This window comes from Macaca nemestrina, chromosome 19, assembly GCF_043159975.1.
Source record: "Macaca nemestrina isolate mMacNem1 chromosome 19, mMacNem.hap1, whole genome shotgun sequence".
NCBI lineage: Eukaryota > Metazoa > Chordata > Mammalia > Primates > Cercopithecidae > Macaca > Macaca nemestrina.
This window is the reverse complement of record NC_092143.1, coordinates 73,941,186-73,959,692: the sequence shown is the minus strand read 5'-3', so window position 1 is coordinate 73,959,692 and position 18,507 is coordinate 73,941,186. Positions and strand designations below refer to the sequence as shown.

The following is an 18,507-nucleotide window of genomic DNA, read 5'->3' as shown; positions in this document are numbered from 1 at the left end:
CACTATGATGGATGTTCATTTCCATCTGTTCTTTCAGATGTGATTTTGAAGATACAGCTCAGTACCGGGCCTCGGCGATGAATGTTAAAGGAGAGCTTTCGGCATATGCTTCAGTTGTGGTAAAGAGTAGGTTTGCTAGATTTGTTTTCTTCAAAGTGTGTGTGTGTGTGTGTGTGTGTGTGTGTGTTTTAAATTTCTTCCCATTGTTTTAAAATAAATCTATCACAAAGCAGTTCACATCCATTTCTGTTTTCTTCTCTAGGGTATAAGGGAGAGTTTGATGAGACTCGCTTTCATGCTGGGGTTTCTACCATGCCCCTCAGCTGTAAGTTTAAAAATTTACTAAGTGTCATTTACTAAGTGTCACCTCTATGTAAAATATGGCATAATAAGCTAGTCCATAATGCTGAAATAAATGCATACTATATATAACATAGTATATGCTAGGTTGGATATAGTAGGTATCTGTGGTTATTTTATTTACTTTTTTAAAAAGATTTTTTGGTTACTGTTCTCTTTCTGAATCGAATTGCTTTGTGCTGGTTTTATGAAAACCTAGATATGATGGGCTAAAAATGGCAAATGCTTTATGTCTTTCTGGGTTAAACTGAGAAAGATCATTATACAAACCTGGGCAGAATGACTTCACCAAACACACACACACACACACGAATCTGGACTATATCAAAGCACTCTTTCTCACCCTTAAATGTCCAGATGGGCATCACTTCCTTGAGAAAGCAGGTCTGACCCCCCACTGCCACCGCTACACCCTACCCAATCAGGGTTAGGTGTCCTGGGTGAGGCTACGGCACCTCATCAGAGCGTCAGTGAGGCTGGACCCTGTTACTCGTTGTGTGTCAGTCTCCCTCCCTGGTCCATGAGCCACCTGAAGGCAAGGTTGGGCCTGCCACAGAGTGAGTATTCAATAATGAATGAATAAATAAATGCATTAAGTTACAAAGTACAATCTAAAATGAAGTCTAAATGTGATTACATAAAAACCTATTAAAAATATTCTGATCAGTGGTAATCTGCAAGTCTGTGAATGTCAGTCATTTCATTTACATCAGAACTTCTATTTATGAGAAGCAATAAAAGCAAAATCTATGGTTGTTGAAAGCATTATATACTTAGAGTGGTCAGACTGAAAAAGGTAGTCAAGCCCTAACTTAGTTTTCAAACATGAAGAAATTAGTGGTAGTTTTGAAAATGGCTGAGATCAGTTTTTCACCTGCCTGGCTAGCTTGAGGTCTATGGCTGACCTGCTCCACTGATTTCATGCAATGGCTTCTCATTTAATATCCCAAGTTGTGATCATTGGTATCAGCCCCATGGGTGACAAGGGATGACTGGTAGAGCAACGGAGAAGCACATCCCAAATCATGTTCTTCTCCTATCTCTTGATTTATGCTGAGATAGAATAGTTGGGGCCAGGCGCAGTGTCTCATGCCTGTAATCCCAGCACTTTGCGAGGCCGAGGCGGGTAGATCACCTGAGGTCAGGAGTTCCAGACCAGCCTGGTACAACATCGTGAAACCCTGTCTCTACTAAAAATACAAAGGCATGGTGGTGCGCACCTGTAATCCCAGCTACTCAGGAGGCCGAGACAGGAGAATCTCTTGAACTGGGGAGGCAGAGGTTACAGTGAGCTGAGATCACGGCACTGCACTCCATCCTAGGTAACAGAGCAAGACTCTGTCCCCCCCCGCAAAAAAAAAAGAAGAATAGCTGGAAATTCTGAACCTATGACTTGTCTCCCAGTGTCCCCAGGAGTGGCCTATTGATCACTTCACAATCCTCTGAATGTAGCTTGTCCATTTCCACAGCCATATCGTGATCCATGTTTCTCCTTTTCCCCTCTTCTCTGTCAACGCAGGGACTAAAAGTCCAATTCACTCTCACTTCTCTTATTGCTCAGTCTTACAGAGCCTCCTCTCTGATGACCCCTGAATTGAATGCAGTTGTTTCTAACAGAAAACAGAGGGCTCATATTCACGTATTTGGTTACTATTTACTGAGCACTTGTTATGTGCTAGGTAGGGGTTTAGTTGCTTGGAATGTTGGTAGATGTCACAGACAAAGCTCTCTGCTCTTTTTTCTAATACTTAACATTTATTGATCAGTTCTGCCAGACAATGTACTAAGACATTTTTGTACACATTGATTCATTTAACGTTTCCCAAAAGCTTATGAAGTAGTCGCATTTCCATCTGTGCTATGCCGATGAGGAAACAGTTTAGAGAAGACCACACAGAGTGGTAGAATAGGGATGTGTCACTTGGTCTTTTTAATTCTAAACCATTATTTCAAACAAGGAGTCACCAAACATTTTCTGTAAAGGACTAGACTGTAAATATTGTAGACTTTGTGGGCCATTTGGTCTCTGTCACAACCACTCAACTCTGCCTCTGTAACACAAAAGCAGCCTAACAGTAGGAGAATGAATGAGCGTGACTGTGTTCCAAAAAAACCTCCTTTATGAACATTGAGATTTCAACTTCCTATGACTTTTCATGTCACAAAATATTGTGCTTCTTTTTATTATTTTCAACCACTAAAACATGCAAAAACCATTCTTAATGGTTTAAACAAGAGGCATTTCTAGATTTGCCCCACAGACTTGCCAACCCCTGCCCTAAACCATGTTTCCCAGGATAGTGTGTACATGTGATAAAAGATTGAGGACATGACAGCAGAATGATGTGTTGTCTTCTAGTTGTTAAACTGGGGTGCCTTCTACTGAACTCCAAAGTTATCGCAGACAGTCCGGTCCAGTCTCAAATACAGAAGAGAACCTAGAAGTTAGGTCCATTTCTAGGAGACCTACTTGCCTTTCCAGCTGGGTCTGGAATGTCTGACGGTAGCCCTCAGCTCTACCCCCTAAGGCAGCTCTGGAACCAGCCCAGCCTCCCAGCACTGTGCAAGATCTGTCAAGTTGTTTCTCTCTCTGGTCTCAATGAACATCAACACATTAAAGTGAGGCAGATGGGAGATGTGCTTCCAAAGAGAAGTTATATCACTGTTAATTAGGGTTACCTGGGAACACACAAAATCAAGACGGTACGATGTATTGGCCAAGAGCAGAGAAACGGCCAGCTGGTGCAAATCTAGCTCTGCAGGGGAATGTGGTCAGTTATTTTACCTTCCTATGCATCAGTTTCTTCTTCTATAAAATGCAGATATTAGTGGTACTTACCTAATAGCACTATTATGGGGCTTGTGTTAATAGGTATTAAATGCTTGGACCAATACTTGGTCAAAGTTGAACTCAGTAAATGTTAGCTTGCATTTTCAAGTGCAATGAAGGAAGTCTTAGGAAGAGGGACAAAATATATGAGAAAAGGCCTAAGTTTTGGAATCGAGAAGTTATGAGTGTGAATTTCAATTTCACATATGCTACCTGTGAAATTCTGGCATTAGGTGTGTGTTACTTTTGTGAACTTCCATATCCCCACCTGAAAGAGAGGAAGAAAATAAAATCTACGGCATAGAGTTGTTGCAAGGAATTGATGATATGTCAAATGTGAAAGTGTCTGGCATGTAATAACCCATCAATAAATAGTCATTTCTTTCCCAAGTTCTTTCTTTGGTGAAAAGAGGAAATAAAACCTAGGAGAGTTGATTATGCAGGCTGCATTTACTCAATCTATAAATAAGATATTTCTGAGAACAATATTTTTAAAAGTTAGAATATTTTAAACTTTTCCATTTTCTCCTGTGGACATTTCTTGTAATATTTATTACTCAGATCATTAAAGAAAATGAAGCAACTTATTTTAAAACTACATTAAAATTATTTAACTAAAATTATTTTTATTTTTATGGATACATAGTAGTTGTACATATTGATGGGGTACATGTGATATTTTGATACAAACATACAATGTGTAATGATCAAATCACGGTAATTGGAGCATCCATCATCTCAAACATGTCTTATTTCTTTATATTAGGGACGTTCTAATTCCACTCTTTCTGTTGTTTGAAAATATGCAATAAATTAACTGTAGTTGCACTATTGTGCTACCACACACTAGATCTTATTCCTTGCATCTAATTGTGTTTTTGTACCCATTAACTAACCCGTCCTTATTCCCCCTTGCGCTAAGCTTCCCAGCCTCAGGTAACTATCATTCTACTCTCTATCTCCATGAGTTCAATTCTTTTTAGTTCTCACATGTGAGTGAGAACACATGATATCGGTTCTTCTGTGCCTGGCTTACTTCCCTTAACATAATGTCCTCTAGATCCATCCATGTTGTTGCAAATGATAGATTTCAATTTTTTTTTTTTTTTTTTTTTTGCTGAATAACATTCCATTGAGTATAAGTACCACGTTTTCTTCATTCATTCTCCCAGGGATGAACACTTAGGTTAATTTCACATCCTGGCCTATTGTGAAAAGGGCTGCAATAAACATCGGAGTGCAGGTGTCTCTGCTATATACTGATTTCCTTTCTTTAAGATATAAACCCAGCAGTGGGATTGCTGGATTTTATGGTAATTTTTTTAGTTTTTTGAGGAAACTCCATACTGTTCTCCATAGTGGTTGTACTAATTTACATTCCCACCAACAGCTCAAGAGGGTTTCCTTTTCTCCACATCTTTGTCAGCATTATTGCCTGTCTTTTGGATACATTTCAATTGGGGTGAGATGATATTTCATTGCAGTTTTGATTTGCATTTCTCTGATGATTAGTGATGTTGAGCATTTTTCCATATACCAGTTGGCCATTTGTGTGTCTTCTTTTTAGAAATGTTCATTCAGATCTTTTGCTCATTTTTAAATTGGATTACTTGAATTTTTTGCTATTGAGTACTTTGAGCCTCTTGTATATTCTGGTTATCAATCCCTTGTCAGATGAAAAACTCCATTTTTATGAATAATGGATATGGCTATTTTGTCCCAAGAGTACAGGCAGTAGAGTTTAAATTAACTCAACGTCTAAAATTACAAAGTGCATATGTTGCAGCTAAAGATTTAAGTGTAGGTTAAAAGTGGTATTAATTTGCATTTAAGACATTAAACCTGACCCTTTAAATTCTATTCATTACAATAATAAAAATAAGCGTTTAGCTTTTATAACCAATGAAGCAAGAATTTCCATACAAATTATATATGCATATGTTCTAAATACTTCTTATATAGAGTTTCATTTTGACCCAGATAAATCATTTGCTCATATGTTCATTTTTTTTTTTTTTTGCTGTGACTGCTTTCTGCCTGTGCTTATTAAACTGCTTGTGTCTCTTTGATGAAGAAAAAAATTACAGATATTTGTTATTTTTGTACCCAGTTGCTGTGACCCCGTATGGTTATGCATCCAAATTTGAGATCCACTTTGATGACAAATTTGATGTGTCTTTTGGGAGAGAGGGAGAGACAATGAGTCTAGGCTGTCGCGTAGTCATCACTCCTGAAATTAAACATTTCCAGCCAGAGATCCAGTGGTACAGAAATGGTGAGTCTTTACAATGAATGCTCACTTAGGTTCTTATTCGAAGAAGTTGTAGACCAGATTGCAGATCTGTTTATCAGAGCTGACGGAATCTGGAAGTTAGAAGGGACTACCTTTACACGATTAAAAGATTTTTACATATATAGCAAAGTAGCAACACTTTCATATTTGTGGAGATGATATTTTCCTTTTAGCAAGTAAGATGTGGAAAGAATTATAAAGAATGTATATTATACTGGGCATGGTGGCTCATGCCTGTAATCCCAGCACTTTGGGAGGCTGAGGCGGGTGGATCACCTGAGGTCAGACGTTTTAGACCAGCCTGGCCAACATGACGAAACCCCATCTCTACTATACAAAAATTAGCCAGGTGTGGTGGTGCCCGCCTGTAATCCCAGTTACTCAGGAGGCTGAGGCAGAAGAATCACTTGAACCCAGGAGGCAGAGGTTGCAATGAGTGGAGATGGCGCCATTGTACCTGGGCGACAGAGCGACCGTCTCAAAAAAAAAAAAAAAAGGTATATTCATTTTGTAAGTTAATCCATTTGGTAAAATACCCATCCTCATAGACTTATTTATACCACAAAAATGGTATGTAACTTTAAAAAACATAACTTTATGAAATAATAAAATCCTGATATTATTATTAATTAACTAGAAGAGTACATTCAGAAAAATTTCAGACTCTGGCACTTTTGTTTTAATGTATTAAAGGCTTTTTATAATTTTGAAATTTTTGATAAGTATATTCTGCATGCAATATATCCAAGTTATACTGATGTCCCCTAAGGACACAAAAATAGATAAAATGATCCTTTTGTTTTACATCATATTATAACAGGCTGGTAAAACAGAAAGAAATTCCTTCCATTGTCAGTTTCTCTGACTCTGGCTTTAAATCACAATTTGATCTCACTTTGCTTCAAACGGGCCTAGAGCCATGATACTTTGGTGTGAGAAAGAAATAAGGATTTAATTAAGCACTTTGGGAGGCGGAGGTGGGCAGATGACCTGAGGTCAGGAGTTTGAGACCAGCCTGGCCAACATGGTGAAACCCTGTCTCTACCAAAAACTACAAAAATTAGCCGGGCGTGGTGGCGCACAACTGTAGTCCCAGCTACTTGGGTGGCTGAGGCAGGGGAATCGCTTGAACTCAGAAGGCAGATGTTGCAGCGAGCCAAGATTGCGCCATTGCACTCCAGCCTAGGTGACAGAGCGGGACTCCATCTCAAAACAAAACAAAATAAAAAACATAAAATAAAATAACAATAAATCTTAGGTCCAAATACACTAAGTTTCCATACTAGAATATCTCATAGAATAGACCGAGATATAGAAACTGTCTGAAGAGAATAAGGGATTACCCCAAATCACACAGTCAAATTCTTGCCACAGGAGACCTCCAGACCTGCTGGTGTTTACTCTAAGCCTGGAGATCTTTTCACTACCATGTGCCTCCTTTTATATTGTCTGTATTAGGTCTAATATAGACAAAAAGCCTCATGCGAAAATTTGTACTTTCTCTGACCTGTCTGCCTCCCTTTATGCCTCGGTATTGAAAAAAACATTGAAATTTAAGAAACTGAACTTGCCCCTACATACATAGTTATCTGCGAGGCCAATGCTAGCTCCTTCTGTTAAATTGTTTTAGAAAATAAATTTTGGAAAAATACAGAAAAATGAAAGAAAAAATAGTTAATGATAATGCTTTGCGGTATTATCCTATAAGCTACTTTATTATTATTATTTGTATTACTATTTATTATTCAAAGTCCATTTTGTTCAGGTAAAAAAACAAAGCCACAGAGAGGTTAAGTAATTTGCTGAAAGTTACATAATTAGTTAGTGAAAGAGATCAGACTGAGCTGGGCATGGTGGCTCAGGCCTGTGTTCCCAGCACTTTGGGAGGCCGAGGTGGGCAGATCACTTGAGGTCTGGAGTTTGAGACCAGCCTGGCCAACCTGGTAAAACCCCATCTCTAGTAAAAAAAAAAAAAAAGAAAAGAAAAAAAGAAAAAAAAAATTAGCCAGGCGTGGTGGCGCATGCCTGTAATCCCAGCTACTCAGGAGGCTGAGGCATGATAATCGCTTGAACCCAGGAGGCGGAGGTTGCAATGAGCTGAGCTCACACCACTGCACTCTAGCCTGGGTGACAGAGCGAGATGCCACCTCAAATAAAAGTTAAAAAAAAAAAAAAAAAAAAGACTTGAAATAGAAAGAGATCAGACTGAAATATAGGTCCTCTCCGGAGCTGACTTTTTGGGCCTGCGTTTAATGCTCTGTTGTCACCCTCTTGAAGTTCATGATCACTTTATCTTTGACCTTGTGTTTTATACATGGAGTCCAATGGGACTACGGCACATGCACACGATAGGAGGAAATATGGCAATGGCAGTTCAGACCCATGTAGGCGCGGGATCCCGGGCACAGTGAGCAGTGGGTAGTGGACAGTGTGAGCACCAGGCAGCAGGCGTGGTCTTCAGGTGTGCACATGAGCGCTTGGGGCTGTCTGTGGCACCATGGCATTCCAAGGTGATGGCAGAGACCAGGACCTAGGGCCAGACTGGAATTAGCAATGGTGGTGGCCCCAGCAGCAGCAGCAGCAGTGGTGATGGGTCCCATGGCTGCAGACGAGAGAAGGGGCTCGGCGTGGAGGCAGCATAGGGACACACAGTGTGGGGCCAGCTTGCCCGGCCTTCCCCAGAACTCAGGTCTGTGGGATCTGCACGAATATTAACTCCTGGCCTGAGCATGGGGACAGGAACTGCTGGCGATAGGACAGTAAACTTTGTCAGTCAAATATTATAAAATAAAAGTGTACATGTAGACACTGCAATAAGGCACATAAGGCAGTTATTAGAATTCTTCAAGGAGGTTCAAATCTCTGGTTTTGAGGCTTAGAATTAGAAGTTAAATTTAAAGATGGTAGCATTTGATGGAAAAGAACATTTTCATATGAAACTTTGGATGAGCCTATTAACAAGGAAGACAGTTTAAAAATTACCACTTATAATTGAAGATACAGTAATGGAATACATAAACAGACATCCTGAATTTTATACAAATCATGAAATCATGTTTGGCTTGTAGTATCACCTCCACAAGTTAAAGCCATATTGGACAACGCATTAAAAGGAAACTGTATAAATTCACACTTAAAATTAAATTGAGATTTACATGAAACTGATTTGTATGAAGAGTTAAATCTTCTTAGAATAATTACCCCTTTATTCTAGATTCCAGATTGTCCCTTTATTCTAGATTCTAGAATCTGGAGTCATCAGTTCTAGATTACTAAAATTTGTATTTTGAAATAGTTTCTCAGAAAGTTAACCCAATGTTGTCATAGCCTATATAACTTCCTTAACAGCCCCAGTAACAGTTACATCAGCAGAAAGGTCTTTCTAAAAAAATTATGGAAACTCATTCGTGAGCTTGCATTTATAAAGAGTGACTGATACTGCTTTTGATTATTTGATTTAAAATAAAGTTGCTAAAAGTATTAATTTTGATGACTAATAAATGAATTTGCAGAAAAGCAGACCAGCAATATCTTATTATCAATCAAGGTCTCCCTACTAGTAACGTATTATTATTGATTGCATATACAATTATGGCACAAAAGTATGATTTTTTGCAACTTTTATTACCCCTATTATATTCTTGTAAGTAATAAAATATTTTTTAAAGGAATAAGACATATTTTAGCACCTTTAATTGCACTTTTTCTCTGCTTTTAGAACAAGGCGCTTGTCATGTAATTTTACACCAGGCCCCTGCAGATTATGTGTCTGCCCCTGATCCCCTTACTTTTGGTCCGGTATTTTTACCAATGTAAACGTATCAGAATGGCTCAAAGTCCTAGAGACTTCCTCTAGTAGTTAAATCACTTTCAATATAGAAAAGGCTAAGGAGAGGAATGGAGGGGGATACAAGAAGGAAGTAGTAAAAATAAGTTAATTTGCTTACTTTTAAAATGTTTCTAGGAGTACCTCTTTCTCCATCGAAATGGGTGCAAACACTTTGGAGTGGAGAGCGGGCAACACTGACATTTTCCCATCTCAACAAAGAAGATGAAGGCCTCTATACAATCCGTGTACGGATGGGAGAATATTATGAACAATATAGTGCTTATGTCTTTGTTCGAGGTAAGTCCTAGCAAAAAACCAAACACCTAACAATATTTAGTACACTGAAGCCAAAGCAGTTTTTGATTACAAAACAGTTCAAACATGTTTCATAATGATGGAAGAGTCATTTCAAAATTCTGACTGGGTGCAATGTCTCATGCCTGTAATCCCAGCACTTTGGGAAGCTGAGATGGGTGGATCACTTGAGCTCAGGAGTTCGAGACCAGCCTGGGCAACATGGTAAAATCTCATCTCTACAAAATATTAGCTGGGCATGGTGGTGCACGCTTGTAGTCTCAGCTACTTGGGAGGCTGGAGTGGGAGGATGGCTTGAGCCTGGCAGGCAGAAGTTCCAGTTGGCTGAGATTGTGCCACTGTGCTCCAGCCTAGGTGACAGAGTGAGACCCTGTCTCAAAACAAAAGCAAAAAAAAAGTAGACCTAGTTAAAAGGTGAGCCCTGAGGGCACCAACTCAAAAGTCACCATTTTCCAGACCATGTTTCCATCATTAATATCAGGACTTTCTTCATCTTCAGGGAGCCACTAGTACAGTTCCCTATGACTGTTCAGGTGGAGATGCTAAATCCTAATGATACCCGCCATCTCAGTTTAAAGAAGCTGCTGCAGAAGAGGGATCTGTTATTTTGGGTGTAGGTCTTTAATATGTATTTCAGAGAGTAAATTTATTATTTCATTTCAGGTCCTTTGGCCCATAACTGAACTTTATAGCCTCTGTTTTGGTGAACTAGGAAGCAAGGAGTTTCAGCTTAATTCTTGAGACAAACCATAATTGTTGACTTTAGGAGTCTTTCTATTCTTTCAGTGTTTTTTTTTTTGAGAGGGAGTCTCGCTCAGTCACCCAGACTGGAGTACAGTGGCACGATCTCGGCTCACTGCAAGCTCCGCCTCCTGGATTCACACCATTCTCATGCCTCAGCCTCCTGAGTAGCTGGGACTACAGGTGCCAACCACCACGCCCAGCTAATTTTTTGTATTTTTAGTAGAGACGGGGTTTCACCGTGTTAGCCAGAATGGTCTCGATCTCCTGACCTCATGATCCACCTGCCTCGGTCTCCCAAAGTGCTGGGATTATAGGCCTGCGCTACTGCGCCCGGCCTTTTCAGTGGTGTCTTAAATGGATTGGGTATGTACACGTGGAATATAATTTCTCCATGGGATCCCAGCACTTTGGAAGACCATTAGCACTTTTACGCCACCAGGTGGTTGTCTGTGTTTTCTTACGGGATGATTAGTCAGATGCAGTCATAAGAAGAGATCCAGGAGAGGCACAAGAAAACAACGTGTATGATACTTACAGGTCCTAGAACAGGAACAGCAGGGCCACATGGGAAAGTGCCAGTGTCAGTCATGAGTCAGAAGGGGCAAGAGGAGCAAAGGAGTGCCTAGACCAAGGCCTTTGTTGGAGTTTCCTTGGGAAAGGAAAGTAGGGCAATTAACAAGTTAGGATTGGCTAGTTCAAATAATTTCAGTAGGTTGTAAGTTACAGGTGTGGTCCCTGCTTGCCTGGTACCTGGCCCCAGGGATGATTAAGGCAGAGCAATATTGGTTCTTGGGTTCACAGGCCAGATAAAGGAGGTGTGGCTGAAGTGGTTAGTTTGCATATCAGTCATGCTCCCCTCTGGGCCCTAAGAATTGGCTCGCCTCAGGAAGGCAGGCCCTCCTTAGTCAGAAAAGTGTCTAAGATGTTAAAGCATCATAATGTAGAGAAAATTTAAAATAGAAACAATGCAGGTAGACTAGCTCATTTTTATCTGTCATGCGCTAAATAGCATCATAAACTCATAAACGTTTCGAGTGCTCAGCTGGGATCCACAGACTTCCAAAGGGTCTGTGATTAGAACTGTATTTCAATATAATTAGTTTTTTTGGTAATCACATACATTTTATTTTATGTGTTTAAATGCATTACTCTCAGAAGGACCTCTAGGCTTTACCGGCTTGTCAAAGGGGTTGATGACTCAAAAAATATTAGACTTCTCATCCTAGTACAACCCCTTAATTTTAAGATGCAGAAACTGAGGTTCAAAAAAGTACAGTAATTTACCAAAAACTTCAGTTAATTAGAAGCAGAAGTGGAACTAGGTTGTAGATCTTCCAATGGCTAACCCAGGATTTTAATTAGGATCTAGACTAAGCTGCTGAAATGAAATAACAAAAGGTTTGTTTCTCTCCTCTATGTGAAAGTTGGGTATGATCCTGATGCCTCTTCCCAGGTCCCCTCTATGTTGTTATTGCACTGTGCCTGGGGTACTGTCCCAGGTTCCCATCCCAGCCTATGGGGAGGGGAAAGAGAGGGAGTGGAAGGGCAGAGGCCGAATTGCACTCATCACTTCTGCTTGGTGCACACTTAGCACATGCAGACACTTCACAGTGCGGGGAGCTGGGATGTACAGTCTCTTGTTAGCCAGCCATGTTTTCTGCTAACGCTCAGGGGTCCTAGTACTAAAAGGAAACCGGAAGAATGATTACTGGGGACAGTTAGGCCATACCACATCAGCATTGAACAATACAAATGATCATTGAATTCTGTCCCAGAATTCAATTCTGTCCCAACTGGTACAGATATCTGAATATCTATAACATCTGAAAAGCGTGTCAGGCGTTCTCCGCCACAGAGGCATCATGAAAAAGTCTGTATCGTCAGGGAAGACAGGAGCTGGCCTTCTGGGAAAATCGCAGTGAGAACCGACACGCTGCAATTAGCAAGTGTGTTCATTTAGCCAAATCGCCAGGATAAACCTGGCTAGATGAGGATGAACTAAGCTAAGTCTTTGCTTCCGCTTTCCGTTGTTTTACCAGAGCCAGAGAACATTGCTGGCTATTCCAAAAATCTTTGTCATGCTCCTTCCTTCGTGAACTTTTTCTGGGAACTCTGACCTAGCCTAGGGTTCCTCAGCATTTCTCAGTGCCCACACCCAGAAAGGTGCCTCTTTGCCAGGTTTAGGCCAGACTTCACGTTACTAACTATGGATGAGGCGAAGGTGTTCCAATTTAAAATTTACACTCAAGCCAGCTTTCAAATCCACAAATTAAGGAAATGGAAAGATTCTCAGTTTGTCAGAGGTTGATGTGAGAGAATTGAAAAGATAAATGGAAAAGACAAAATTGGAAAGGTAAATTTCAGAATTGCATTGTGAATTTTACAATCTTTAGAGAAAGATTTCACTTATAAATTTATTTTAAATGATATATATTAGGTTTTTAAAAACATATTTTTGAGATATAATTTACATGCCATAAAGTTCACTCATGCTAAATTACAATTTGGTGCTTTTTAGTTTATTTACAGAGTTAGACAACCATTACCCACACTCCACTTTTAGAAAATTTTGACCAGGTACAATGGCTCATGCCTGTAATCCCAGCACTTTGGGAGGCCAAGAAAGGAGGATCTCTTGAGCCCAGGAGTTTGAGACCAGCCTGGGCAACATAGCAAGACCCCATCTCTACAAAAACTGAAAACAATTAGCTGGGCGTGGTGCATGCCTGTGGTCCCAGCTACTCAGGAGGCTGAGGTGGGAGGATTGCTTGAGTCCAGGAGGTTGAGGCTGCGATGAGTGGTGATTGCACCACTGCACTCCAGCCTGGGTGGCAGAATGAGACCCTGTCTCAAAAAGAAAAAAGAAAAGAAAGTCAGAGAGAAGAAGAAAAGAAGGCAGGGAAGGGAAAGGAAGGGAAAGGAAGAAGGAGGAGGAGGAGGAGGAGGAAGAGAAGGAGGAGGAGGAGGAGAAGAAGAAGATTAAGAAGAAGAAGAGGAAGAAGAAGAACAAGAAGAAGAAGAAGAGAAGAAGGGAAAAAGAAGGGAAGAAAAAGAGAGAGAGAGAGGGAAGGAAGACAGGCAGGTAGGGAAGGAAGGAAGGAAGGAGAGAAGGAAGGGAAGGAAGGAAAAGAAAGAAAATTTACATCAACCCAAAAAGATTTCTCCTCCCTACTTCCCTCTTCCATACCCAGTCTAGCCTCCTGCAACTACTAATTCACTTTCTATCTCTATAGATTTGTCTTTCTGGACATTTCTGGATCTCTATGGTTTTTTATGTCGGCCTTCTTTGGCTTTATGTGTTTTGAGGTTCATTCATGTTGTAACACCTATTATTCCTTTTTCTTATTAAATTGCATTCCAATACATGGATATGCATCCTTTTGCCTGTACGTTCACCCACTGATGGAGAGTGTGATCGTTTTTACTCTTTGGTTATTATAAACATTTGTGTTCATATTTATAGGCCTATATCTTCATTTCTCTTGGGTACCTACCTACAAGTGGAATTGCTAGGTAATTTGTGTTTAACTTTGTAAGAAACTGCCATTGTTTAAATAATATATGTATTTTTTAAACTTTGTATTCATTGAGCTGCACGAGGTCACTTCAGGGCATTGTTTTGGAGCTCTGATATTCTTGCAGCTTAGAAAATAGCTTCCACACCAGAATGATCAGTGTATAAAGCACCATATGTCTGCAGAAACACATTGTAAAGAGCTGTACACATTTGGCCAAGATTTTATTACACAGATAATATGTGTTCATTGTGAAAAAATAGATAATATAAATTTAACAAATAAAAAGTAAAGCCATCCATAAGTCTACCACCCACAGGTATCCAGTGTTATCATTTTATTACGTATTCTTTGAGGTTTTGATGTATTCTTTCCTTCTCTTTCTCTTTTCTTTTTTTTCACACAATCTCTCTCTCGCTGTCTCTCATGCAGAGAGAAAGAGATAGAGAAATAATAAAGTGATAAAGGATGTCATTAAAATGTCATGAAAGAAGAATTGAAAATGGCAAATAGGTATATGAAAAAATTTTCACTAGTAATCAAATCAATGAAAATTCAAATGAGGCTGGGCACAGTGGCTCACGCCTGTAATCCCAGCACTTTGGGAGGCCCAGGTGGGAGGATCACTTGAGCCCAGGAGTTCAAGACCAGCCCGGGCAACATAGTGAGACCCTGTCTCTACAAAAAATTAAAAAATTAGTTGGGCATAGTGGAGTATGCCTATAGCCCTAGCTACTTGGGAGGCTGAAGAGGTAGGAGAGCTTGAGTCTGGGAGGTCAAAGCCACAGTGAACTATGATTGCCTTACTGCACTCCAGCCTGGGCAACAGAGTGAGACCCTATCTCAAAAAAAAAAAAAAAAAAAAGAAAGAAAGAAAAAAAAGAAAATTGAAATGAGATTATTTTTCCTAAAATATTGAAAAGATTTAACATTTTTTAAAATCCACTGGGGTAAAGGAGGAACAACACTGCTACAGTGACTGGTGAGTATAAATTGGTTTAACTTTTATCAGGGTCTTTGCCAGTAAATATCAAAAACACACATTTCCAACAATTCTAGTTCTAAGAGCTAAGTGGACAGAGGTGAAAAAAACGTTTGGAGGAAAATTGAAAGAAATATAGATATTCACCAATATGCAAGTTATAGAATAAAGTATAATAGATGCTCCATGAAACAATGACATACCACACAGCAATGAAAACCAGTGTCTACCCACATGTATTGATATGGAAATATATCAAGAAAAAACAGCTTACATGAAACTACATAGTAAGATCACTTTGTTTCAAAAATAATCATTTCTGAGTTTATAAATATAGAAGAAAGTCTAGAAAGATTTAGGCCAATATGTTAATAGTAGTTATCTCTGGGTTATAAAAAAGGGATTTTAACATAGTTTTTGATTATCATACAGTTCACATAAAATATATATAATACTTTTACAATAAAGACAATAGAATTACTTACATTTTGCAAAAAGTTTTTAATAGTCTGTGTCAGAGGTCAAAATATAAAGAGTAGTAAGCTAATCTTTGACCTAATAATCAAACTTACAAAAGTTTGGCTATTTGGAGGGCTGGGAGAGGGAAGGGCAGAGGCATAGAAGAGGATTAATGTTGTCTGAAGGGTGCTGTGGGCCCCACACTGTGTAGCAGCTGCTAGAAGCCAAATACTGTGATTCCTTGCTTCACAGTTGTCGCTTGTCATCCCAAGTATGTTTTGCTTCTCACACTATATTGTAGCTTCTTGAGAAAAAGAAGGTTATTATTATTATTATTTGGGGACAAGGTCTTACTTTGTCACCCAGGCTGGAGTGTAGTGGTGCGATCATAGCTCACTGCAGCCTCTACCTCCCAGACTCAAACAATCTTCTTCTGTCAGCCTCTCAAGTAACTGGAAACACAGGCCCGCACTTCCATACCTGGCTATTTTTTTTTTAATGCATAGAAACAGGATCTCACCATGTTGCCCAGGCTGGTCTTGAATTCCTAGGCTCAAGTGAACTACCTGCCTCAGCCTCCCATGGCATGAGCCACGGCACCCAGTTAGGATCCTTATTTTTTAACTTTTGCAGTTAACACCTAGAAGAGCACTGAATGAATGAACGAATGAATGAGCAAATGAATGCCTGAGTAACTTGGAAGATTGTCAAGCCCACCTCAGTTCCAAGCAATGCTATACAAATGCTGAACAATGGCTCCCTGAATGCCCGCTGTCTGCCAGGCTCCACAACAGCGTATTCCTGCCATCGTGCAGCTAAGCCATGGATGCCCAGCTCACTAAACTCTGCTCTATCAATTCAGGGGCTGCTGGTTGTTGTGCTATAGGCCATTAGCAAAGGACATGGCTAGAGGTTGCCAGCTGTCCCCCTTGTAGCTGAGTGGCTTTCTAGCAGTGCCTTTTTTGCAGCCCAAGCATGTCAGCCTCAGCATCCCCACCTCCTCTGCAGCTCTGCTCTGCCTTTGTCATCAGCAGCACCACCCTCTGCCATCTAGTGCTCTGAAAGTCTGGAAGGAAAGACGTGTCTCCTCATCAAAATGCTCGTTTCCCATTGAGTGCCACGCAGAGATTCTGCATTAAGTTTTAGGCACAATGATTTAGTTACATTCTCCTATAGCACTTCTGCAGGAGATATTTGCCTAGACGCTTTCCTGCTGGTTCACAGAGCAAGAGACAGAATGTTCAAAACCCAAGTGGCTTGAGCTCTTCACAGGTAATGCAAACCTATTAAATGCAGTAGACAAATATTTCTGCTGTTATCAAATGTCCTTGTAACTCATAAGAGTTACAGAATGTAGATCATAGGAAAAGAAAGTGTTTGTTTGGTTGACATGGGTGCTTTCCCTTGAGTGAGTGGCTCCCGCATGTCTCGCCCTCTTCTACTAACTCCGTTTATGAAAGCGTTGGTCAAATGCCAGGAGGAATTGGCAAATGTGGGCCTCCGCCCCCAGGGACCCTGCCTCTTGTCTTAATTATTCTCACTTAAAAGGTTGCTAACTGAATATTTTCGTTCCCCCTTTTCTCCCTCCTATAAACAGCCCTGATTCACTAATTTAGCTGTGCCTGAGGGGCTGCGTGGTCAGGGGATCCCATTTCATAAAAAGGGATTGTACTGTTTCTTGTATTATCCTGGACTTTTACTAAACTCAGATAAACTAAGCTCAGATGTGAGTATTGCATTGGAGTTCTTTCCCTAAGTGTCTTGAGTTTGGTGACAATCATTTGATTAAAACAAATGTTTTCTCTTTCAAAATGGTAGTGTCTTGCCTACGACTGGCGAAGCTCTATGACTCGTATTTTCTTGCGGATGCCTCCAGAAGGGGCATTTGTCCCTCTTGGGGGCCTTTCTTAGTTTTTTCTTAGCAACATTGCACAATCAATGTCATGAGAACTGACTTTCTGGCACAACTGACTTGTCTGAATGCAATCTTCAGCATCTCTATATTAATTTTCTTTTGGAACATTTTGGGCTGGAAGGACCATGAGACAAAGGTCATGGGTTCTTTTCAGAGCACTTTCTATTTTCCGACCCAATGTTCTTCCTGCCGAAGGTGAAAAACACACATGTTGGTCAACAAATAGCAAGATTTGATGCTTGCTGTGTTGGGGCCAAAGATGGAGCCACTGTGATGATGTGGTAAGAAGTGTGTGCACTGAGACCTCCGCCTGCCGAGCTGACAGCATGTCTGAGAGGGTTAATGGGATCCTTCTCTCTCCACAGATGCTGATGCAGAGATTGAAGGAGCCCCAGCTGCTCCCTTGGATGTGAAGTGCTTGGAGGCCAACAAAGATTATATCATCATCTCTTGGAAACAGCCAGCTGTCGATGGAGGGAGTCCTATTCTCGGATATTTTATTGACAAGTTAGTGCTTAGGCTAATATCAGTTACAGTTATTTGGTCATAGAGATGCAGTCTTGATTTCTCCCATCATTTCTAGGGGAAATATTTTCTTTTCTGGCCTTCCTCTCTGTTTCTATTTCTGTATCTCTCTTCATCTTTCTTTTTCTCTATTTGTCTCTGTCTCAGTCTCTCGCTCTCTCTTTCTCTGTGTGTGTATAGATGTACACATACGTACACATACATAGACACACATACATATAATGGTCCTACATATATGTATATATATATATAAAATGGGTATATATACCCATTATAAGTACCTCTGTGTGTGTGTGTGTGTGTGTATGTTGAGTAGGTACTTGGAAACACCGATTTGTAATTGAGTACTTTTACAGCAGTTAGTACCTGCAGATGGAGTGGGTCATTCCCAGCAGACAAATGTGACAGCTCATATCATAGTGTCACAAAATTCATCTTTGGAACTTAGGTAAATAGGGGTGTGTGTGTGTATATATATATATATATTTCATTTATAAGATGGCCTCTGTTAGGTCTCTATTAGGTCTACAAATTCATAGCATTCTTGCCAAATTAGTGACATGAGCTGGTAGTCAAATTCAAAAAATCCTTCTTTGGAATTTAGGTAAAAGTTCCAAAAATGAATTAATTATTTACCTAAATTCCAAAGATGAATTTTTTTGAATTTGGCTACCAGCTTATGTCACTAATTTGGCAAGAATGTTATGAATTTGTAGACCTCATAGAGGCCACTTTCGAAA

General features: G+C 40.0%; 1 protein-coding gene across 5 annotated transcripts in view; it reads left to right on the top strand.

Moving 5' to 3' along the window:
• Positions 1-18,507, top strand: part of LOC105478822 (myomesin 1) — a 178,900-nt gene that overhangs the window by 78,211 nt on the left and 82,182 nt on the right. For all 5 annotated transcript variants that reach the window (XM_011736457.3, XM_011736454.3, XM_011736455.2 and 2 more), the window contains 5 exons: positions 38-126; positions 263-325; positions 5,301-5,465; positions 9,448-9,609; positions 17,608-17,749. In XM_011736457.3, coding sequence (XP_011734759.2) covers positions 38-126; positions 263-325; positions 5,301-5,465; positions 9,448-9,609; positions 17,608-17,749 — 621 coding nt within the window. The remainder of the gene's footprint in view (positions 1-37; positions 127-262; positions 326-5,300; positions 5,466-9,447; positions 9,610-17,607; positions 17,750-18,507) is intronic.